Source organism: Otolemur garnettii, unplaced genomic scaffold, assembly GCF_000181295.1.
Source record: "Otolemur garnettii isolate 467f Iridium unplaced genomic scaffold, OtoGar3 scaffold00086, whole genome shotgun sequence".
In the NCBI taxonomy this organism is placed as follows: Eukaryota; Metazoa; Chordata; class Mammalia; order Primates; family Galagidae; genus Otolemur; species Otolemur garnettii.
In genome coordinates, this window is record NW_003852481.1 from 3,689,357 (window position 1) to 3,712,482 (window position 23,126).

At 46.1% G+C, this 23,126-nt stretch overlaps 3 protein-coding genes and 1 pseudogene across 6 annotated transcripts; 3 read left to right on the forward strand and 1 right to left on the reverse strand.

The window, feature by feature from the left end:
• Positions 1–1,922: 1,922 nt before the first annotated feature.
• On the reverse strand, positions 1,923–7,019 carry CRYAB (crystallin alpha B). 2 transcript variants are annotated; one of them, XM_003794732.3, is made up of 4 exons: positions 6,898–7,019; positions 5,287–5,685; positions 4,069–4,191; positions 1,923–2,267 (listed from the first exon to the last, which is right to left on the reverse strand). In XM_003794732.3, the coding sequence occupies exons 2-4, from the start codon at positions 5,485–5,487 to the stop codon at positions 2,064–2,066; spliced, it is 528 nt and encodes a 175-aa protein (XP_003794780.1). In that variant the 5' UTR covers positions 5,488–5,685; positions 6,898–7,019; the 3' UTR covers positions 1,923–2,063. The 2 variants fall into 2 exon arrangements, with proteins under 2 accessions (XP_003794780.1, XP_023371815.1); XM_023516047.1 differs by lacking the exon at positions 6,898–7,019 and having other exon boundaries at positions 5,287–5,580; positions 5,671–5,904.
• Positions 6,118–7,797, forward strand: HSPB2 (heat shock protein family B (small) member 2). Its single transcript, XM_003794734.1, has 2 exons — positions 6,118–6,672; positions 7,150–7,797. The coding sequence occupies exons 1-2, from the start codon at positions 6,579–6,581 to the stop codon at positions 7,602–7,604; spliced, it is 549 nt and encodes a 182-aa protein (XP_003794782.1). The 5' UTR covers positions 6,118–6,578; the 3' UTR covers positions 7,605–7,797.
• Positions 7,798–13,171: 5,374 nt separating this feature from the next.
• Positions 13,172–13,640, forward strand: LOC100961756 (annotated as a pseudogene). The gene has a single exon (XR_154078.3). The product of XR_154078.3 is annotated as a 40S ribosomal protein S15 pseudogene (transcript).
• A 1,203-nt stretch (positions 13,641–14,843) lies between these two features.
• On the forward strand, positions 14,844–22,851 carry CUNH11orf52 (chromosome unknown C11orf52 homolog). 2 transcript variants are annotated; one of them, XM_023516048.1, is made up of 5 exons: positions 14,844–14,959; positions 20,449–20,486; positions 21,649–21,710; positions 21,948–22,094; positions 22,582–22,851. In XM_023516048.1, exons 1-5 carry the CDS (start codon positions 14,928–14,930, stop codon positions 22,762–22,764), a joined length of 462 nt encoding a protein of 153 aa, XP_023371816.1. In that variant the 5' UTR covers positions 14,844–14,927; the 3' UTR covers positions 22,765–22,851. The 2 variants fall into 2 exon arrangements, with proteins under 2 accessions (XP_023371816.1, XP_003794830.1); XM_003794782.3 differs by having other exon boundaries at positions 21,948–22,696.
• The last annotated feature ends 275 nt before the right edge of the window (positions 22,852–23,126 follow it).

Here is a 23,126-nt window from a genome sequence, read left to right on the forward strand (position 1 = left end):
CACAATGCCTGGCTATTTTTTGGTTATAGTTGTCATTGTTGTTTGGTGGGGCCCGGGTTGTATTCGAACCCGCCACCTTAGGTGTACATGGCTGGTGCCTTAGCCACTTAAGCCACAGACACTGAGCCCCTCTATACATTTTAAGTTGGAGTTATTCACCCAGAATACGTCCCTTGCCCCAGTTAGGTGTGGATTTATCCCCCCCCCCCCACCGGCTTGATTCCTGTTAAGTTTTACTCCCACAGGTGCACATAAGTGTTGATTAACTAGTTCTAATTTAGTATTGAGTACGTGAGTTGTTTGTTTTTCCATTTTTGTGATACCTTGCTTGGAATAACGGTCTCCAGTCCCATCCAGGTTGTTACAAAAGATGCTAGATCACCATTTTTTTAATTATTGAGTAGTGAGTATATTTTTTTTTTTCAGTTTTTGGCCAGGGCTGGATTTGAACCCTCTACCTCCGGTATATGGGACCAGTGCCCTACTCCTTGAGCCACAGGCGCTGCCAGAGAGTATTTATTTATTTATTTTTTTGGTGACACAGAGCCTCAAGCTGTCTCCCTGGGTAGAGTGCTATGGCATCACAGCTCACAGCAACCTCCAACTCCTGGGCTCAAGCAAGTCTCTTGCTGCCACCTCCCAAGTAGTTGGAACTACAGTAGCCCGCCACAAGGCCCGGCTATTTTTTTGGTTGCAGCCGTCATTGTTGTTTGGTGGGCCCGGGCTGGATTCGAACCTGCCAGCTCAGGTGTATGTGGCTGGCACCTTAGCTGCTTGAGCCACAGGCACCGAGCTGAGAGTATCTTTTTTATAAATTACTTACCAAAGCTTTGTTTAAGGCAAGCTAAATAGTAGAATCACTTATTGATCAGTTATTAACTGTAATTCTAAAACTCAACTTTTTAAATTGCATATTTCTCAATCTTAGTTTAACAAGTGTTTCCTGGGCAATTAGATTATACCTCAGAGGTTTGTTGGGGTTTATCACCTGAGTCACATTTATTGCCCTTGTGAATCAGCTGAAGGCACGCTTATCAGTAGAAAAATGTCAAATAGGATGGGCATGGTGGCTTACCACTGTGATCCCAGCACTTTGGGAGGCTGTGGTGGAAGAATCACTTGAGGCCAGTTGTTCAATACCGGCCTGAGCAACATGCTGAGACACCGCCCCCCCCCCCGACACACAAAAATAGAAAAATTAGCTAGTTGTGGTGGTGTGACCTGTAGCACCAGCTACTCGGGAGGCTGAGGTAGGAAGATCACTTAAGCCCAGGAGTTCAAGGCTGCAGTGAGCTATGAAGACACCACTAGCCTGGGTCTCAAAAAGACAGAAAAATCAAATAACATTGGAGTCATCGTGTCTTCCCTGGTGATGTGATTAATTTTGAAGATGTAGTAAGGCCTTTTATACGGTATTATCCAGCGTTCATTCAGAATTCTTCCAGTTAAAATCAGAGAGGGTAGAGAGAGAAACAATATTCCCTGAACTCTGCAAGGGGCTTTGCATACTTTTTGTCCTTAATTCACTTACGAATCTGTACAACTCAATACTCCACTTTATAAATGGAATACCTGAAGACCTGAAATGTTAAGTAACTTGCCTAAATTTGTACCATCAGTAAGTACAGTCATTCTGATGCTAAAATCCCTGGACGCCCTTAAATCATAATGTGATGATTAAAGGGATCTGCTGTATCTGTACATTTATATGAAGGCATACTGATAAATTAGCTGGGTGTTGTGACTGGCGCCTGTACTCCCAGCTACTCAGGAGGCTGAGGCAAGAGGATCACTTGAGCCCAAGAGTTTGAGGTCGCTGTGAGCTATGACACCACGGCCCTCTACCCAGGGTAACATACATACATACATACATAAATAAAATGGAATAAAAGTATACTGAATATTCAAACACAAGACAGTTATCTGTTGCTGAATGATATTTTATTAGCTTGACAATTTGGGCCTGCCCTTAGCATTAATAAGCTTCAGCACTAATCATAAGATTTTCATTCACTGATGGGGAAACCTTCTTGTTTTAAAAAATGCAGTTAGAGAAAGGGCATCTACTTCTTGGGAGCTGCAGTGACAGCAGGCTTCTCTTCACGGGTGATGGGAATGGTGCGCTCAGGGCCAGGGGCCGCTTTCCTTGGTCCGTTCACAGTGAGGACCCCATCAGATGACAGGGATGAAGTAATGGCCATAGGGTCCACATCAGCTGGGACTCGGTATTTCCTGTGGAACTCTCTGGAGATGAAACCGTGTTCATCCTAATCCAAGAGAACAAGGCAAAAGGCAGAGATGAGAGCAGGATAGAATATCATCTGTCCAGAATTCAGGCATCCCCATCTCCCTTAGGGGAGACCAAATGCTGTCACAAAATGAGGCAAAGAAAATAGGTGCTCATTTCAGATTTGCGGCTAAGATGAAGTTGCCTGGGTGGTCACGTCTACCAGCAAAAGTCTGTGAAGTATAAAACAGCCCAGATCTTCACAGTTTTTCAAACTCTGAGGCACATATACATTTAGGGGTACTTCCCAAAAGTTTTAAGGGTGTCCAACCTGCAGCCCACGGGCCACATTTAGATTATTTGAGGACTGTTTTGTTTATCTGTGGTGTCATCTTATGAAAAGCTCGGCGCCTATGGCTCAACCGGCTAAGGCGCCAGTCACATACACCTAAGGTGGCGGGCTCGAATCCCCAGCCCGGACCCGCCAAACAACAATGACGGCTGCAACCAAAAAATAGCCGGGCGTTGTGGCGGGCGCCTGTGGTCCCAGCTACTTGGGAGGCAGAGGCAGGAGACTCGCTTGAGCCCAGGAGTTGGAGGTTGCTGTGAGCTGTGATGCCATGGCACTCTACCCAGGGGGATAGCTTGAGGCTCTGTCTCAAAAAAAAAAAAAGAAAAGTATCTACAGATCTTTTTTTTAATTTTTTTGCTCATCAGCTTTCATTAGTGTTTTTGTATTTTATGTGTCACCCAAGACCCAACTCTTGTTCTTCCACTGTGTGGCAGAACAGTAAAAAGATCGAACACGCCTGGTAGATCAATGTTGGTTGGGCCCGTAGGATTTGGAATCTCATCCTGGTACTGAGCATCTGAGTCCCTGAGGAAGCCCAGGAAATTATCCTGACTCTTCAGGAATGTCCCAGAATGTTCCAGACCAAGAGACTACTGCTTTAAAAAAAAGAAGTGACTCCATGTAGGGATACTGTGACCCAAACTTAAATCAGACAGGGTGTCCACGAAGTTCATGTGCGATTTGAAATAGTCCAAGTAAAACCAAAGCAGCCTGAGGACGCACTGTACTAGTTGTCCTAATGCACAGTGTGTGAGTTACCACTAACTGGCAGGAGGCAATTTTAAAGCCATCACAGAAAGTCATGAGAATTCATTCCATTCATCAGAACTTTCCAAAGAGTAGTTGACCCTTATGCCTGCTGAATCTCAAGCATTTATCCAAATAGGTTCTCAATTAACTGATCTCCACATGGGCAATAGAGGATTAGAAGATGAATATGGGCAAGCCATGTAGCTCGGCATTAAGATGGGCAAAAGAGCAGTAAGTTTCTGAACATCTAAAAGAAAAGTCACAAACTCAAGTGCTTTCAGGGTACATGTTGTTAATGTAATTATGTGCAGCAACCAGGTCCAACTGTAGATTAGAATTACCAAGGGAGCTTTAAAAAATTCTGATGTCTTGAACCAATCTCTAAAATTCTTATTTAATTGGCCTGAGGAATGCCTGAGTACTGGGATTTTTGAAAACTCTCCTGGTGATTCTAATGTGGCCAAGTTGAAAAACATTGGCTTAACTGGGGAGGGAATATCCCATCCATTCCATCTAAGACAATCAAATCAAAATAACAGAAGCCATTTCTCTGACAATAACAGTAACAAAGCAGGTCTATTGTCTATCCCCTAAGTGAGTCTTCTAGGCATTGATTTATAACCCCTGATCCAGACCCTTACAGCTTGGGACTGTAATGTCCCTAGTCTCAGAGGCTGATAACAGTGCCTGGCGTATTATAGTTTGCACCGAATGAATGAGAAAGAAATAGGCGACATACCTGGCGTTCTTCATGTTTGCCATGCACCTCAATCACATCTCCCGTCACCTTGACTTTGAGTTCCTCTGGGGAGAAGTGCTTCACATCCAGGTTGACTGAAAACCTGTCCTTGTCCAGGCGCATCTAGAATTAACAAGGTGAGGGAATGAGGAAGGAGAAAAAATGGCAAGAATGTTTATAACATTGGCCCCATCTCATCGTTCTGCAGACTTACTTTCTCCCCAGGTAATTTGTTCTCCTCTTTTCTGCTAAAAATCCTTTTTTGAATAAACATGGCTCTCTGGTTCAGGGGAAGCACGCCAATGGTACTCAGGGCTCTTGGCCATCAGGCCCAAACTTTATTTACAGGGACAGATAAAACAGATCACACAGGGGACCAATCACAGCATGGGTCTGGGCATAGCTTCTGTTGCCTCTCTAACCTCAATGCCTGACTTTGTCATTTGTCTGTGAGACAAAGGCCCTTTCTTCTTGCTCAGATGTCTGCCAAATTTTCCACCCACCCAATCTGGAATGTTATACTGGTCCTGCTTGTCCTTCCAAAAGCCCTTGCCCAGTCAGCTCCTGTTTACTCATACTTGAGTATTTTTAATCAAGAGTGTTATGTGTGTCAGCTTCTGTACCTGGTCTGTTCACCCCATTCTTATCCTAAGAGGGGTCCCAAGACCAGATTTATATTTTTCCCCTCATGAGTCTAGGACCCAGGCGGGTTCCTGGTCCCTGCCCCACAGACCCAAGGGGAAATTATAGAAGAGAGAATAGAAAGGAGGAAAATAGTGGTTGTGGTCTCCAGCTCCACCCAGTGGAGATGAAGAGCTCAGGATGAGGCAAGAGTCTCTCCTGGCTCTGAAATTTGAGATGATAAAATTTGTCAAGAGGGAGAGGTATATTATAGAAGAGGTGAGCAAAGGAGTTCAAAGGCAGCTCCTTCCCTGCAGATTAGGAACCACACCAGGAAAGGGTATTCTGCTTAGAAGTCAGAGCATAGAGGATGTCATCTTCACAGTGCACGGAAAAATATAACAAATAGGATTCAGAGACCATCAAATAGAAACAGGTGTGGGGGGAGGCAGGCACTAGTAACCTCACTTTTCTTTACTTTTGGACACACATATGCCTAAAATGGTTTAGGCAGAAAAGGAAAGAAAAACAGATGGAAAAGTTCACAGGGGTTCCAGGAAGGATTGATTCTCTTGTCCTGGCAGAGGGTAGACTCACCTCCGAGAGCCCAGTGTCAATCCAGCTGGGTGCCCGCAGGAACGAGGGTGGCCGAAGGTAGAAGGGACTCAGGGAAGTTGAAGTCGGGAAGAGATCAGACTCCAACAGGTGCTCTCCGAAGAACTGGTCAAAGAGACGGCTCGGGGAGTGGAAAGGGAAGAAGGGGCGGCGGATCCAGGGGTGGTGGATGGCGATGTCCATGGCGGCTAGGTGAATGTCGGGGGTCAGCTGGCTGGTCAGCTCCTTCAGCCGCAGCTAAGGCCAGCCTCTTATATATGCAGTCTTGTGAAGCTTCTGGAATGGTGATGTCAGGGGTTTTATTATCCCAGCTCACCGCCGGTTCATGGAGACTTGTGATCGGGGATTTGGCAGTGTGACACATACCCAGTACTCACTGAGCTAAGAAAAGAGAAACCCAAACACGTCTGAGCTGGCCAGTGACTTGTCAAGGTCTCCTTTCACGCGCTGTCCGTCCACACCCAGGGGCACCCACCCCGACCCGGTTCTCTGAAGCTGGGACAGAGTCAGGAATCCCAAGCGGGCGTGCGGTGTGCCCCTCCTCCTCCTCCTCTCCAGTCTTGCATGCCAGGGAAATCGGCCAGCAGCTATCTTGGGCCTGGGCAGAGACTGGAATCTTCCTAGGCTGGGCCCCAGGGACATTAACTCTTTGTGGGTCCCTGGCAGGGAATAGTGACGGTCAACATGTCCGGACCATCTTCGTGGTGCCCTGGGTTGACTTGGGTTCAGGAGAGGTCCCTGACATTAATCTGGGCAGAAGACCCCAATTCCCAAAAGGGACAGAAAAGGATTTTTGATTTTTGGTTTTGTTCTTGTGTTGCATATTTCATCTATGTGTCTCCCAGGTCATTCAATAATCCAGGAGTACTTTATGAAGCAGGGGGCATGGTGCCTGGGACACAGAAGTGGTGTGGAAACGTGCAAACCGTCAGTGAGGGTCTCAGCGAGGCCTGCCTTTGTCCTCTGGCACCAGATCCCCTCTCCAGCTCACTCCGCAGCCAAGACCCTCAGCTGTCCTCTCCGGTCCCCCGCGACAGCTGAAAGGTGTGGGGGGAGGGGTAGGGGTCCGGCGGCGCTGGTCACACCCTGTCGCTCACCCTCGGGCCCCCACTCCCCGCCCCTCCCCCCAGAGGCTCCGCACTATTTTGGGTGGTGTAGACCCCGCCCCCACCTCCGACGAAGTCCGGGCTCTCCCAGCAGCCGGAGGGGTCCTGCTGCGCCTCCTGGGGCTGCACCTGACGCCGGGGCCGCCGCCGAGTCCGCACCGCGCAGCCATGTCGGGCCGCTCGGTGCCACACGCCCACCCGGCCACCACCGAGTACGAATTTGCCAACCCGAGCCGCCTGGGTGAGCAGCGCTTCGGAGAAGGTATGGCACAGACGCCACCCCCTTGCCTCTCCCCCCACCTCCTGAAATTCTGGGCTGACCACCCAAAGTTTCTGGCCTCCACCCCACTTGGGGCTTAACTGATCTCCTGGGGCAGGCCGTCCCCCAGCCCAGACTCCCCCCCAACCCCCTAGGGCGGGCTCTGCCCTCCCCTTACTGAGCTCGGGGCAGACAGGTGCCTGCCGTGCTCAGACACCTGCCCCTTACCGGCCGCGAGGTGCCTCCTGGTTCCCGTTCTATCAGTCCAGACCCAGCGTGGTCTGCCTTTTCCTGGACCTCTGTTCCTTTCTCAATCCACCCTGCCCAGCTGCCTCTCCTCCGAGCTACCGTGCGCTCCTTTCCCCTTCCCTACTTTTCCCGACTCCCTCCTGCTCTTCCCAATCTCCCTCTCCCCTGCTTTCACCCGGGGCCCAGCTGGTCCTCCCTCATCCTGCCTCTCGCCTTCTCTCTGCCCCTCAGGCCTCCTGCCAGAAGACATCCTGACCCCCACGCTCTACCACGGCTACTACGTCCGGCCTCGGGCCGCCCAGGCTGGGGAGGGCAGCAGGGCAGGGGCCTCGGAGCTTAGGCTCAGTGAGGGCAAGTTCCAGGCGTTTCTGGATGTAAGCCACTTTACCCCAGATGAGGTGACGGTGAGGACTGTGGACAACCTGCTGGAGGTGTCTGCCCGGCACCCCCAGCGCCTGGACCGTCATGGCTTCATAGCCCGAGAGTTCTGCCGCACCTATGTCCTGCCCGCGGACGTCGACCCCTGGCGAGTCCGAGCTGCCCTCTCCCATGATGGCATCCTTAACCTGGAGGCGCCTCGGGGTGGCCGACATTTGGACACAGAGGTCAACGAGGTCTACATCTCCCTGCTCCCTGCACCTCCTGATCCAGAGGACGAGGAGGAGGCAGCCGGAGTTGAGCCTTGACGGTCCCAGGCCCAGCCCCCAGCAAGTCCCTTTCCAACTCCCACGTTGACGCCAGCAGCTGCCGGCCAGAGGTGCAGCATCCCTGGGGGAAGGAAAGGAAGCATGGTCCACAATGTATGGTTTGGTCCCAAGGGACGTGTCATAGCCTTCGGTTTAGTTTTGGATGGAGCCGAATAAACCCAAATCTCAGGGCCTTGTTTGTGCGGCTCCCTATTCCGTGGCCGGGAGGACAGAATGGGCAGGGAGGGAGGTGGTCCCAGCCTGCTAGACAGGAGCTCCTCAGTTAGACGTGCAAACGTCAGGGCACCCTGAGCTGCATTTGGATGCTGAGATCACACCCGGAAGCTGCCCCTGGCTCCGGATCAAATTCCTCACCATAATTTTCTCACAATGCAACAAAAGAGAGTGTGATCCTGGGAGGGAAAGGGATATGCCATCCAAACAGCCCGGAGGGCACTGTCTGAGCTGGCGATTAGAGACACAAAAACAAGGGTCTCCAGACTGTCTGGCCCTTTTTTGGGTAGGGGTTGGGAAAACGGTTTTTGGCTGAAGATAGGTGCCTAAAGCCCTGGGGTGAATACTTTGTTTTCTCACACTAAGGCCTGTCTGCTGAAATGGTCACTGATTTTGAGGGACTGAGGATGCACACAGAGGGGCACAGACACGGAAGCTGCTATCATTATCACTGAACCCCTCAGGAAAGCCTGAGGGTCTGTCCCCTCAATTACTCTCTGCATTCAAGAGATCATGCGTGTATGTGATTTGAAGACTGTCCAGAAGACCTCCCTGCCCCAAAATATATTTTATACCAAGCTATGGAGGACACCTAAAATTCTTCCCTGAAAGTGGTGTTTTTTTAGGGTTACAGACCCATCTGAAAATCCAACAAGAGCCTATTGTAGATGCCTTACCAGAAAAATACCCATGCTCCCAAATTTGGTAATATAATTTGAATGGGTTCCCACAACTCTTGAGATACATTCCTATACCTCTCTTAGGGATCAGTGGACCCCCAGGACAACTCTCACTTGAGGAATTCATTTTTTTGGTTAAAAGATTGTCATCTATTAAAAATGAAAGCTTACTTCAGAGAAACATTGATATATTCAAGTGTTCATTTATTCATTCATTCATAAATATGTATCAAGCCCCAAGCAATACACTATAGAAGACATAATCGTAAACATAAAAACTATGGGTTTGGACTGTCTACTTTCAGGATTCTTAATATCTAGTTGAGAAGAAAAAGAATAAAAGGATTCTACTCAGACTTCAGCCAGAACATTTGCTTTGTAATTGAGCTTTATTTAAAAGAAGGATTTCCTAGTTAGAAAAAAAAAATTGAGAATCTCCAATTTAGTCCAAATCCCCACCCCATTCAAATTCTTTTAAAGGTATTATGACAGTTCTGGGACATTTTCAGTGGCAGACAACTTAGAACTTTGTAAAGTAGCCCACTCCATTTTCTTTTTGCACTTAACCATTACAAATTCTTCCTTTTGTTGAATCAACATTTGCATTTCCATAAATTCTGCCCATTGGTTTTGGTTGTGTCCAGAAAACAAATGCAACCCTTCTTTGACTTAAATTTCTTCAAAGGTTCCCCTTTTCCAGCTAAACCTGCCTACTTCTTTTACCGTATTTTGTAGCACCTTCCATTTCATTATCCAGACGACTTTCTTTTGAACACACTGCCTTTTAACAATTGAAATTCACCTTGAAATTCAACATGTAGGCTCGGCGCCTATAGCTCAACCGGCTAAGGCGCCAGCCACGTACACCTAAGGTGGCGGGTTCGAATCCCCAGCCTGGACCCGCCAAACAACAATGACGGCTGCAACCAAAAAAATAGCCGAGCGTTGTGGCGGGCGCCTGTGGTCCCAGCTACTTGGGAGGCGGAGGCAGGAGACTCGCTTGAGCCCAGGAGTTGGAGGTTGCTGTGAGCTGTAATGCCACGGCACTCTACCCAGGGGGACAGCTTGAGGCTCTGTCTCAAAAAAAAAAAAAAAAAAAAAAAAAAGAAATTCAACATGTAGACCTAGTTATTATTATTCTAGTCATGGGTTGACCAGTACAGACGTCAATGGAATAATCAATACCCTTATCATTTTAGACATCTAGTAATACTACTTAAGGCATATCAGGTTTTCTGGATTATTGGTTCCTTTGGCGTTTCTGGCCATCTGACAATCCTTTAGGTGTTATTTTTAAAAATTACAATGTGGCTACAAAGGTACTACCAGATTGTGGGGGGTGGGCTTTGAGTGCCAGGCTCTCTCCCATAGATACAAGTAACAGGAAGAAATCATTAATGGCTTTTGAGCTGTGTGGGGAGAGGTAGGTAATAGGACAAAAAAGGAAGCAGGGAATGGTTTGCAGGGGAGAAGCATGGCCCTGAAATACTGCAATGACTGGAGCACAAGATAAAATAAGATGCATGGTCCACCTGATTATCACCTTAGAACAGAAATAATAATAGTAAGTCAGGCAGGTATGGTGGCTCACGCCTGTAATCTTAGCACTCAGGGAGACTGAGGCAGGAAGATTGCTTGAGCTCAAGAGTTTGAGACCAGCCTGAGCAAGAACGAGATACCGTCTCCACTAAAAATAGAAAAATTAGGCAGGTTTTGTGGGCAGGCACCTGTAGTCCCAGCTACTCAGAAGGCTAAGGCAATGAGGATTGCTTGAGCCTAGGAGTTTGAGGTTGCTTTGAGCTATGATGACACCAAGGCATTCAACCCTAGGGTGGGAGAGTGAGACTCTGTCTCAAAAAAGAAAGAAAGAAAGAAAGAATAATAACTATAACTCTCTAACTCCGTAAGAGTTACGGAGACCTTTCCATGTGCCAGGCTCTGGACCAAAGCTCTACATACACAGATCTCATTTAATCTTCCTCATACTCCTACAAATTTGTTACAAGCCAATGGACAGGAGTTCGAGTTCAAAGTCCAGGGTACTCTGGAGTGCAGAGCTGAGTGGTGGGCTCTGAACATCGGTAAAGAACATACAAATAACCAGGCATCAAAGCAAGATACTAAGGATGGGATGAGGGCACTGAAGACAGAATTATGTTTCAAAAATTCTCCTAGGGCCTATATCCTCTTTCTCTTTTTTTTTATTTCAGGTTAACGTGAGGGTACAAACAACTAAGTTGTAATATTTGCATTTGTTAGGTAGAATCCCTCTTATAGTTGTGTCCCACACCCAAGAGGTGTGGCATATACCCTTACACTGTGCCCAGTAAGTGGGAGCACACCAATCCTTGGCCTCCTTCCCTTTCCCCATCCCTCATTCTTCCCTCCCCCCCAACTTGAATTGAATCGAGTTTTTCTCTTATGTGGGTATGTATGAGATTGTCCACTAACTTCATATTAGTATTCAGGACATTGGGTATTTGCTTTTCCTTTCTTATGGTACTTTACTAAGAAGAATGTCTTTCAAGTCCATCCAGGTTAATACAAAAGATACAAAGTCGCCCTCTTTTGAAGGCGATCAAAGGTATCCAGATAGGATCAGAGGAGACCAAACTCTCACTCTTCACTGATGACTTGATCTTATACCTGGAAAATCCCGGGGACTCAACTTCAAAACTCTTAGGAGTGATCAAGGAATACAGCAGTGTCTCAGGATACAAAATCAATACTTACAAGTCAGTAGCTTTTATATTCGCCAATGATAGTCAAGCTGAAAAAACAATCAAGGACTCTATTACTTTTACAATAGTGCCAAAGAAGATGAAATATCTGAGAATTTACCTAATAAAGGATGTGAAAGATCTCTATAAAGAGAACTATGAAACGCTGAGAAAAGAAATAGGTGAAGATGTTAACAAATGGAAAAACATACCATGCTCATGGCTGGGTAGAATCAACATTGTTAAAATGTCCATACTATCCAAAGAAATCTACAGATTTAATGCAATCCCTTTAAAGCACCATTGTCATATTTTAAAGAACTTGGAAAAAATAGTACTTCCTTTTATATGGAATCAGAAAAAAACTCAAATAGCAAATACATTACTCAGAAATAAGAACATATCAGGAGGTATCACATTACCAGACTTCAGGCCATACTACAAATCTATAGTGATCAAAACAGCATGGTACTGGCACAAAAACAGAGTGGTAGATTTATGGAACAGAATAGAGAAACAAGAGATGAACCCAGCTGCTTATTGTCATTTGATCTTTGACAAGCCTATCCAAAATATTCAGTGGGGGAGGGCAGTGGTACGGCACCTGTGGCTCAAAGGAGTAGGGCACTGGCCCCATATACCAGAGGTGGTGGGTTAGAACCCAGCCCCAGCCAAAAACTGCAAAAAAAAAAAAAAAAAAAAAAATTCAGTGGGGGAAAATTCCCTATTTAACAAATGGTGCTGGGTGAACTGGCTGGCAACCTGTAGAAGACTGAAACTGGACCCCCACCTTTCACCATTAACAAAAATTGATTCTACTGGGTAAAAGATTTAAACTTAAGACATGAAACTATAAAAATACTAGAAGAGAAAACAGGGAAAACACTTGAAGAAATTGGCCTGGGAGAATATTTTATGAGGAGGACCCCCCTCGGCAATTGAAGCAACACCAAAAATCCATCACTGGGATCTGATCAAACTAAAAAGCTTTTGCACAGCCAAGAACACAGTAAGTAAAGCAAACAGACAACCTTCAGATTTTTGCAGGTTATGCTTCTGACAAAGAATCTACAGAGAACTCTAATCAATAATAAAAGAATAAATAATCCCATTTCTAGGTAGGCAAGAGACTTGAACAGAAACTTCTCTGATGAAGACAGGCGCATGGCCTACAAACACATGAAGAAATGCTCATCATCCTTAATCATCAAAGAAATACAAATAAAACCACTCTGAGATATCATCTAACTCTAGTAAGATTAGCCCACATCACAAAATCCCAAAACTACAGATGTTGGTGTGGATGCAGAGAGAAGGGAACGCTTCTACACTGCTGGTGGGAATGCAAGCTAACATGACCTTTTTGGAAAGAAGTTTGGAGAACACTCAAGGAACTAAAAGTAGACCTACCATTCGATCCTGCAATATTCCTCTGCTAGGCATATACCTAGATGATCAAAAATTATTTTACAACAAAAACATTTGCACCAGAAGGTTTAATGCAGCCCAATTCATAATAGCCAAGACATGGAAACAGCCCAAGTGCCCATCAACCCATGAATGGATTAACAAATTGTGGTATATGTACACCATGGAATACTATGCAGCCATAAAAAGATGGAGACTTCACATCTTTTATGTTTACTTGGATGGAGCTGGAGCATATTCTTCTTAGTAAAGCATCACAAGAATGGGAATAAAAGCATCCAAGTACTCAATACTACTATGAAATCAATATGTAACCACCTACACACTCATATGAATGGCAAAACATAACTATAGTCCAGAAAGTAGGAAGGAAGAGGAGAGAGAGGGGAGGGGAGGAGGGATATGGGAGGAGGGAGGGTATTTGCAGGGACCTCACCTAATGTGCATGATGCAATGGTGTGTTTCAAAACTATTAAGAAATGAGGCTTTTTCCGGGAAGGTGACAAAATGGCAGAAGTGGAGCAAAAGAAGAAGCAGACCTTCCGTAAGTTCACCTACCGTGGCGTGGATCTCGACCAGTTGCCGGATATGTCCTATGAGCAGCTGATGCAGCTTTACAGTGCCCGCCAGCGGCGGCGGCTAAACAGAGGCCTGCGCCGCAAGCAGCACTCACTGCTGAAGCGCTTGGGTAAGGCCAAGGAGGCACCACCCATGGAGAAGCCAGAAGTGGTGAAGACACATCCGCGGGACATGATCATCCTACCTGAAATGGTGGGCAGCATGGTGGGTGTCTACAATGGCAAGACCTTCAACCAGGTGGAGATCAAGCCTGAAATGATCGGTCACTACCTAGGGGACTTCTCCATTACCTACAAGCCTGTGAAGCATGGCCGACCCGGCATTGGGCCACCCACTCCTCCTGCTTCATCCCTCTCAAGTAGGCTGCCCAGTCAATAAAGATATTTCTCCAGTTAAAAAAAAAAAAATGAGTATAATTGTGATGGATGTGTTACTTAGTTCAATGTAAGCATTTCACATTGTATATCAAAGCAGTACCCTGAACTCCATAAATGCATCAATGTCCAAAGTTATGATTTAATAAAAAATAATTAATAAAAATAAAATAAAATAAAGTCACCCTCTTTTAATGGCTGAATAGTACTTCCTGGCAAGGCCCATATTTTCTACAGATGAATTTGCTCAGCTACGTCCCATGTGCTGGTGAGCGTAGAGTGAGTCTAACTTTCAGTCATTGGAAGGAGAAGCTGTGTTGAGGGCTACGTGGAGATTCTGTACGTCTGAACTGGGGATGGGGAAGTGAGTGGCTAAGAATTGGTAAGGCCATTCCAATCACACAATCCTCTGATTTTACACCAGAAAGGGAATTAGATTATGTTCAGTTGTTCCATTAGTCCCAGAAACTTAGGCCCCAAGAGGTTAAGTGATTTGCCTGCATTGACTTCAAAAGGCAGAGGAGAATATGCAAGGAATCCATTTCCCTAAATTTAGGGTTCTTAGAGACACCAGTAACCAAACCTAGATTCTGGACAGGGATAGTAAGAAATCGGTACCAATTACCCTGAAAGTGAAACTCAGTTAAACCTGAGTGGTGGTGGGTAAACATAAGGTAAGACTCTAGTCCATTATAGAGGATGTATTTCAAAAATAGCGTGATGTAGTGGAGAAATGTTTCCTAAAGAAACCCAGAGCACTTTTCTTTCTCAGGTTTCTTTTCATTGAAGCTTGAAACTCAAGTTCATCAAAAGAAGCTTCATCCAGCACTCTGGGAGGCGTAGGCAGGCTGATTGCCTGAGCTCATGAGTTGGAAAGCAGCCTGAGTTCTAGTAAGACCCCTGTCTCTAAAAATAGCCAGGCGTTTTGGCGGGCACCTGTAATCCCAGCTACTCAGGAGGCTGAGGCCATGACACCATGGCACTCTAACAGAGGTGACAAAGTGAGACTGTCTCAAAAAAAAAAAAAAAAAAAAGGAAAGAAAGAAGAAGCAGCAGCAGCAGCAGCTTCAAATCCTGAAGGTGAGATAGCTGTCACCTGGAAACCCTGTGTATTGTTCAACCCTTTTGCTGGGAATAATCACCTGGGAATCTTTCCAGCAGGTGGCTTCCAAAGTCCAACCTGCTAGGTTGAAATTTGACACGGACAGAGGCTGGGGGAGCGGCCACAGAAAGCTAAACCTGGAACCAGGAAATCCACAAGCCTCTTGAAGTAGAAAACAGCTGGGCTCCCTTCGGAGACAGAGTGCCATGGGAAACAGGCTCTGCTGTGGAGGAGGCTGGTGAGTAGGGCCGAAGGGCAACGGGTAACATCTCTGTTGGTGAATGCGGAGGCCCTGGGAATCCGGGGCCTGGAGAGCTGGGCAGAGCTGTCTGCCAGCCTCCCACTGCCACCTGTCCTGGCCTGGTTCCTTCTGGTTCCAAAACTGGAGCAGCGCCTCCTCCCCTGCTCACTCCTTTCAGGAGACATCAGAAAACAGAGCCAAGCCATTGTCTCTAGAATGGCCAGGGCGGGGCTGGACTGGTGAACTGGCATTGTTTCTCTTTGTCCTTCTCTTTTTCGCCTTCTCCAGATGATAATAATAATAGTAGCATTTGAGTTTTCTTGTGCCAGACACTTCACAATCTCATTTAATTTTCGCAGTACTTCTGGGAGGTAAGTGGTCTTACCCCTCCTCCCATTTTACTGACAGTTGAGAAGCTGAGAATCAGAGCAGTTAACTAACTTGCCTAAGGTCACATGGCTAGTAAGCAAGTAACTCTAGATTCCAACCCAGGCCTGCCTGGCTTCAGAGCCCACACTTTCAACCACTCTGCCTCCCAGATTGAGCACATCAACTTGGGAAAAATGTTTATTTAAAAGGGCAGAGTAGGAAGAAGGAAAATATCCATGAAATATCTGAATATAACTTTCACATTTATTTGCTATGTGACCTTAGGCAAATCCCTTAATATCTCTGCATCCTCAAGTATAAAAATAAAGATAACATGCCTGAGGCCGGGCATGGTGGCTCATGCCTATAATCCCAGCCCTCTGGGAGGCCAAGGCAAGTAGATTACTTAAGCTCAAGAGTTTGAGATCAGTTTAAGCAAGAGCAAGACCCTATCTCTAAAAATAGCCGGGTGTTGTGGCTGGTGCCTGTAATCCTGGCTACTTGAGAGGCTGAAGCAAGAGAATCACTTGAGCTCAAGAGTTTGAGGTTGCTATTAGCTGTGATGCCAAGGCACTCTACCAAGGGTGACAAAGTAAGACTGTCTCAAAAAAAGATGGCATGGCTCAGTGCCCGTAGCTCAGTGGCTAGGGTGCCAGCCACATATACTGGGGCTGGTGGGTTTGAATCCAGCCTGGGCCTGCTAAACAACAATGACAAGTATAACAAAAAAAAGTTGGTTGTTGTGGCTGGTGCCTGTAGTCCCAGCTACTTGGGGCTACAAGTAGCCCCTTCTCATTTAAGCCCAAGAGTTTGAGGTTGGCACCATGGCACTCTACCGGGGGTGACATAGTGAGACTCTGTCTCAAAATAAATAAAAAGATAACACGCCTCTCCAGTATTCAGACTGCAGGTTTATTTTGAAGAGCAAAGGATATGCCATATGTAAAAAATTCATAAGAAGTTATTCGCGGTATTGTTACTGTTCTTTCCCAGAGTTTTCATCACTGTCATAAGTTCCTGGACCTGGCTTTATCTTGTCTACTGCCTTCTTAGCTCCACCATTCAGTGCCCAGGTCAGATATTGAGGACGTCTTATTTATAAATGAAGCATCGTTATATTGAGAGAGACAGGTGAGGGACTTTGGAAAGCACAGGCTTGCTAGTCAGTACATTGGATTCAAGCCCTATCCCTACTACTATCATTTATCCATTCATTTCCTAAGCAAATATTTATTGAACATGTGCTATGTACCAGGCACTGTGATAAACACAGAAGATATAGTAATAAAAGGAAATTTGGTCATTGCTTTTTTTTTTTTTTTGCAGCTTTTGGCCAGGGCCGGGTTTGAACCTGCCACCTCTGGTATATGGGGAGGGCCCCCTACTGCTTTGAGCCACAGGCACTGCCCAGTCTTTGCCTTCTTGAGTAAGATATCAAAGATCTAGGGCCTTAGTTAAAACCATCTGTAAAATGAGAACAAAAGTATGTGTTTCCCAGAATGTTATTAGGATTGAAAAAGCAAATAAAGCATCCTTTAAACTCTGAGATATCCTACAGACACAGGACATCTAGAAAAGCTTACAAAGAAAATGATGTGACAGTTTCTTGCCCTGCCTTTTGTCCCAAGTGTTTGTGTTCTCACTCCACTACTGGTCAGTCCTCTTATGGTGACAGTCATTGGTAGTTAACTTTTACTGATGCTCGTTATACGCTAGGAGCATGCTAAATATCTTACATCTACTATTTCATTTAATCCTTACACTAAACCCATGATTACTGATTCAAACCATGAGGTTTGAATTCTATTATATCCTCATTTAATTAATAAGAAAACACAGGCTCTGGCCAGTTGCAGTGGCTCATATCTGTAACCCTAGCCCTCTCGGAAGCTAAAGAAGGTAGATCGCTTGAGCTCAGAAGTTCAAGACCAGCCTGAGCACGAGTGAAACCCCTGTTTCTAAAAATAGCCAGGTGTTGGCTGGGGCCTATAGCTCAGCGGCTAGGGCGCTAGCCACATACACCGGGGCTGGCTGGTGGGTTCAAACCCAGCCTGGGCCTGCCAAATAACAATTACAATAAAAAAAATAGCCAGGAGCCTGAGACAAGAGGATTGCTTGAGCCCAAGAGTTTGAGGTAGCTGTGCGCTAGGATGCCACAGCACTCTACTGAGGGTGACAAAGTGAGATTCTGCCTCAAAAAAAAAAAAAAAAAAGAAGAAGAAGAAGAAGAAGAAAGAAAGAAAAGAAGACAGAGGCCCAGAGAGGTTAAAAACTTGCTGAAGTTCTCATAGCTAACCTGACATTCAGGGCCCATTCTTTAGACACTATGCCAGACATTATAACCAAAATCCATTTGTCCTTTAAAAAATATTAATAATACTAGGTAAACATTGTCCTACCCTATTTTTATTATCTCAATAAATCTCCAGAGACTTAAACATGCGATGACCTCTGAAGAGATTTTATTTTAAAATGTTCTTTTTTTTTTTTAATTTTTTTTATTTTTTTGAGACAGAGCCTCAAGCTATTCCCCTGGGTAGAGTGCTGTGGCATCACAGCTCATAGCAACCTCCAACTCCTGGGCTCAAGCGAGTCTCCTGCCTCAGCCTCCCAAGTAGCTGGGACTACAAGCACCCGCCACAACGCCCGGCTATTTTTTGGGTGCAGCCGTCATTGTTGTTTGGCGGGTCCGGGCTGGATTTGAATCTGCCACCTTAGGTGTATGTGGCTGGCGCCCTAGCCGCTTAAGCCACAGGCGCAGAGCCTTAAAATGTTCTTTGTTGCTTTTTTTTTTCCTGATTACAGAGTAATAAATATTCGCTTTAGAAAATGTGGAAAATACCAAAGAGCAGAAAATAAGAAGCAACCATAAATACAAGCTCTCACAACTGACAGGAACATTTTAATGTATTTCTACATCTTTTTCAAGGTGCACAATTTTTTTATCCCGAAACATATCTTGTTGTCTATTTACTAACTTAATAACAAGTAAAAATTTCCATGCGGTTGGGTATTCTCCCAAGAGCCTTTCCTAAGTGGCTACGTAGTTTTCCATTAAGTGGATATCCCATTTATTTAGTTGGTTACCAAACGTCGGCCATTCAGGATATTTCCTATTTTTTGCAACAGAGAATAATGCTCTGATGAATATTCATATTTGTACATGTACAATTATTTTTTAGAATGTAGAATTGCTACCTCAGAGGGTAGTTGCATTTATGTTTATGTATACTTATTGCCAATGGCATTCTAGCAGGATTACATGAATTTGTATTGCTGTTACCACTGTGGGAGCGTGCCCGTTTAGTTTCCTTAATTCTGATCTAAAAATAAAACCCTGTCACTTATAAATCTCGCTGAATATTCCATTTGGGTTCTGTCCAGGCATTGTGCAATATCCAACCGGGGAACAGGCTCTGTTCGCTGAAGTTGGATGGCCCTCATCTGTGTATTTTAGAATTAATATTTTCTCTATCCCTTTAAATATAAATAAGTAGAAAAAGGGCAGTGACAAGGGACAGGGAATTAGAAGATTCTCTAGTTCCCAGGCTGAGGGTGATGGGGGGAAGCTAAAGCAGGAGCTTAATGGCAGAAGAAGAAAAATGCAGCAGTAGATTTTCTTCTGAACCACCTCTAGAGTTTGAGTGGAGACTGAACAGCTCTTAAATCAGCAAGCTGCATCAAAACCAAAAAATCAGCCTGGGGTGGCCCGAGGCAGGAGGATCCCCTGAGCTCAGGAGTTCCAGACCAGCCTAAGCAGGAGTGAGACCCTATCTCCCCTGAAAATAGGAGAACTAGCCTGGGGAGGGCATGGTGTTGGGCACCTGTAGTCGCAGCTGCTCGGGAGGCTGAGGCTAGAGGGTCATTTGAGACTTGAAATTTCAGGTTTCTGTGAGCTATGAGACCCATGGTACTCTACCCAGGGCGACAGAGTGAGACTCTTGCCTCAAAAACCAAACAAACAAAAAAGCCAGAAAGAAACAAAAAATCGCACCAAACACAAACCTCTGTCAAATGTGTGTGGAAAATTCTGATTCTTTTCTCCACAGTAATACAGTCAATGTAATTTAGAACTCAGTTTCTTTTCTCTTTTCTTTCTTTTTTTTTTTTTGGCCGGGGCTGGGTTTGAACCCACCACCTCCAGCATATGGGGCTGGTGCCCTACTCCTTTGAGCTACAGGTGCTGCCCTAGAACTCAGTTTCTTTTACCTCTTTCTCTCTTTAATAAGCAAAAGGAAACTTCCCCAGGGGAATGAGAAGTCAGACAGACAGATAAGGTTGGCTGTGGCAGAGCTGGAAATGTACTAGCAAGAAAAATCATCCCGAGTAAGCCCCAAACTATTCCGTTTATTTCCTCACACAAGTGTTGCTCTAGGCATCAAACAGGTGACAATCGTGTAGACACACAGGCTCCTCTGGGGACCCCTGGGGGCTCAGGAATATATAAGGTCTGCCCTGCAGCGAGGGCAGGAGAGCTGAGTCACTCACCAAATTCAGTACTCCCTGTTCTGTAGACAAAGTTCTCCAAAGAATGTTAAAGGTTAAACATCTCTCACTTCCTCCGTTAATTAAAAATAAGGACAAGGAAACAGGGAGAGAGGTCACTTGTTAGGAAAGGGCTTTTGAGGGGCCCTAACTTAGTGGCGTCGGCTGTGGCAGCTGCTGTGACTCTGAGAATGAAAGTCCCAGGTTGGCAAAGACCCCAGGGGGGGAAATAACACTGAAGAAGAAGGAGGATCTCTGGATCCCGGAATATCCCATTATTTGGCAGGTTTCCCTTAGTTTCTGCTGGGATTAGCTTGTTAGACAATCTCAGAATAGCCCTCAAGCCAGCTATATTCCTGGCATGTAAGTGCCTGGTTGCCTGAGGCTGTATTTTGGGTTTGGTTATGTCAGTTGTACCACTCCACCTTCCAGAACCATCCATTTGGAAGAGGTGTGGTTATCCTTGACAAATGCTTTGGGACTGAACCTGGCTTTGGATAAGGAATCTTTCTTAGAGGGAGGTGGGGGGAGCATCATCCCAGGATGTTAAGACGATCACCGAGCAAGTGATGAAGGAAGAAAGATAGAGCCCAGGGCTCTTGCACACGGATGATCTGTTTTTCCTATCACAGGAGCTGCCCATCAACTTTGCCGAACAAAAAGAAAACAGGTAACTTTGGGAAGGGAGGGACTCTGGGGAGCCAAATTAGAGAAGAGAGGACAACAGAACTGGCATCTTTGGAAAAGATACAAGAATAGAAAAGAGGGCTCAGCACCTGTAGCTCAAGAGGCTAAGGCGCCAGCCACATACACCTGAGCTGGTGGGTTCGAATCCAGCCTGGGCCCACCAAACAACAATGATGGCTGCAACCAAAAAATAGCCGGGTGTTGTGGTGGGTGCTTGTAGTCCCAGCTACTTGGGAGGCTGAGGCAGGAGAATCGCTTGAGCCCAGGAGTTGGAGGTTGCTATGAGTTGTGATGCCATGGCACTCTACCCAGGGTGACAGCTTGAGCCTCTGTCTCAAAAAAAAAAAAAAAAAAAGAATAGAAAAGAGGAGTGGACTTAGAAGGGAGAAAAGGAGACAGTACACCAAAGCAAGCCCTTAGTTTACTGGGTTCAACTAGATCTTATCCTTTCTCTTATTGCAAAGTGGCAGAGTTGGCTCATTCTTTCATTCCTCCCACACGTATTTACACACTTCCATTGTACACGAGGCACTCTGTACAATCCCAAGGAGGCAGAGAGACAGAGGAGGAAGGACATAGGATCTCAGCCCTGGAAGAGCTGACAATCGAGTATAAGAGATGATTTGTGTAAACAAATAATCGTAATATCATCTGGTTCTGTAACAGATGTACAGACATGCTGGGGGAGAATGAGAGAAGACGCTGATGGCAAAGGAATAACAGCAAGTTCACAAATCAGAGGAGGGAGGGGAGGGTGTTTTTAGGCAATCTGAGGAATCAGATCAGGCCAAAAAAGAGAGAGAAGATACTGACTTGACTAAAAGTGGCCTACTGGTGTGGCTGAGCACTAACATTCTAATAGTCTGTTTACTTATTAGTCTACTCTAGTAGGCTGTAAGCTCCCCAGAGCAGAGGAAACAGCCTACTTATCCTTCTACCTTCAGAACATGGCACAGAGGCTGCCTTGTAATGGCTATGAACATAGATTTATTGAACTATGTTAGGGGCAAGTGCAAAAATGAGGGTAGATGATATTATGGCCAAAGTTAGTTAGAAGTTAGAATAGTTTAACAGCGATTTGAAGAGGATCATCTCAGTAGAGATGGGGAAGAGAAAATGGCTTTAGTTGTATTTCTTCCCCTAAGGGAGCCAAGAAAAATGGACATTGAGGATGCACCAGGAACAGCTGCAGCAGAATGGCACACAGGTAAGGACAGACTCTGTCTCTTCTCTGGGGCTACTCAGTCACAGAATCCCCACACTCAGCTTTTTGGCCCTAGAGCAGACACCTGTACAATCATCTGTGTAATCTGCTGGGTTTGCCCATCCTCCACTTTCCCCTCAAGGAACAAAGTGAAGGAACGCCAGTCTAACTGGCCCTGTTTTAGAGATGGGTGGCAAAAGCCAGCCATGAATCTCCTTTAACGCTGTCCATTCCTTGCAGGGCCGTAAAATAACACGACGGACGTATAAGCAGGTGTCATGGCATGAAACACGCGAGAGGAGTCAAAGCATCCCGGTGGAGGACAGCAGCTTACATTACGCAGACATTCAACTGTGCAGCCGCACCCAGCCACGGCCTGCCCATGAGGTGAAACATCTGGAAAATACTACAGAATATGCAACCCTTCGCTTCCCCCAGGGCACACCTCGCTATGACAGCAAGAATGGAACCCTAGTATGACCTTTGGGGACGTGGGGCCAGTCCTTCCTTTACTGCTAGTCCTGTGCGGGGAGTCCACTGCTTGGGGAATTGAGTGGCAGTCAGGGATATGGGACATTTTTTAAAACTAAAGAACTCCAGAGCCCCTGGAATTGTTTCCAATCTCTCCCCGAGGCTTCTTATTTGCCACCATTGGCTAGGAGTTGTAGTTGGGTTAGCTATGGAAGGATAAAGTTCCTCAAAATGAGGAGGTTAGGTCAAGGGTGCAAGGAGGTGGGTCTTTAACCCCATCGTTGCTCCTGCTCTTTATAGAAGGTCAAAAAGAACTAGTTACCTTATAGGTGTGTGGGCTGATCGTGTTGGACTTTATTTAATAGTATCCCTTTTACACACCTTAAACTCAAATGCTGAACAGGAGTTGCTCTGGAAAAGCATTCTGAGCTCTTGCACACAGCCCCCAGGGATGGTTTGGGCACTTTCCTCTGTGGCTGCCTGGGTCGAGGGGTGCAGACAAATGCCTCAGAGCCTGACGCAAGGAGGAAGGCATTCTCCAACCATTGGCTACAAGGACTTCCAGTCACTGGTCACTGATTTCTGAGAGCACAGCGAGGTCCAGAAGTTTCCCTTGTTGGGACTGTTCTCTGGAGGGTGTGGGGCCACTAGGTTCAATAAATTGCTTAAGGAACGTGCCTTTCGCCTTTTCTGGGGTGGGTCCTGTCCAGCCTCAGGGCGGTTTGAATGTCCAGCCAGCAGAGGCCTTCCTCCCCTACTGCACAAGCGGCAGCCGCCGGCAGAGCAGCGATGTGGACATCGCTTGGGAGGGTAGGGGTTCCCAAGCGCCAGCGGGGGGCGAGCCAGTAAGGCAGGGGCGGGGTTAATGCCCGTAAAGGGTGTGGCCTGGGCCGTTAAGAGGCGGGTCTGGCGCGTCAGAGGCGGGGTCTGGGTTGGAAGGAGGCGGGC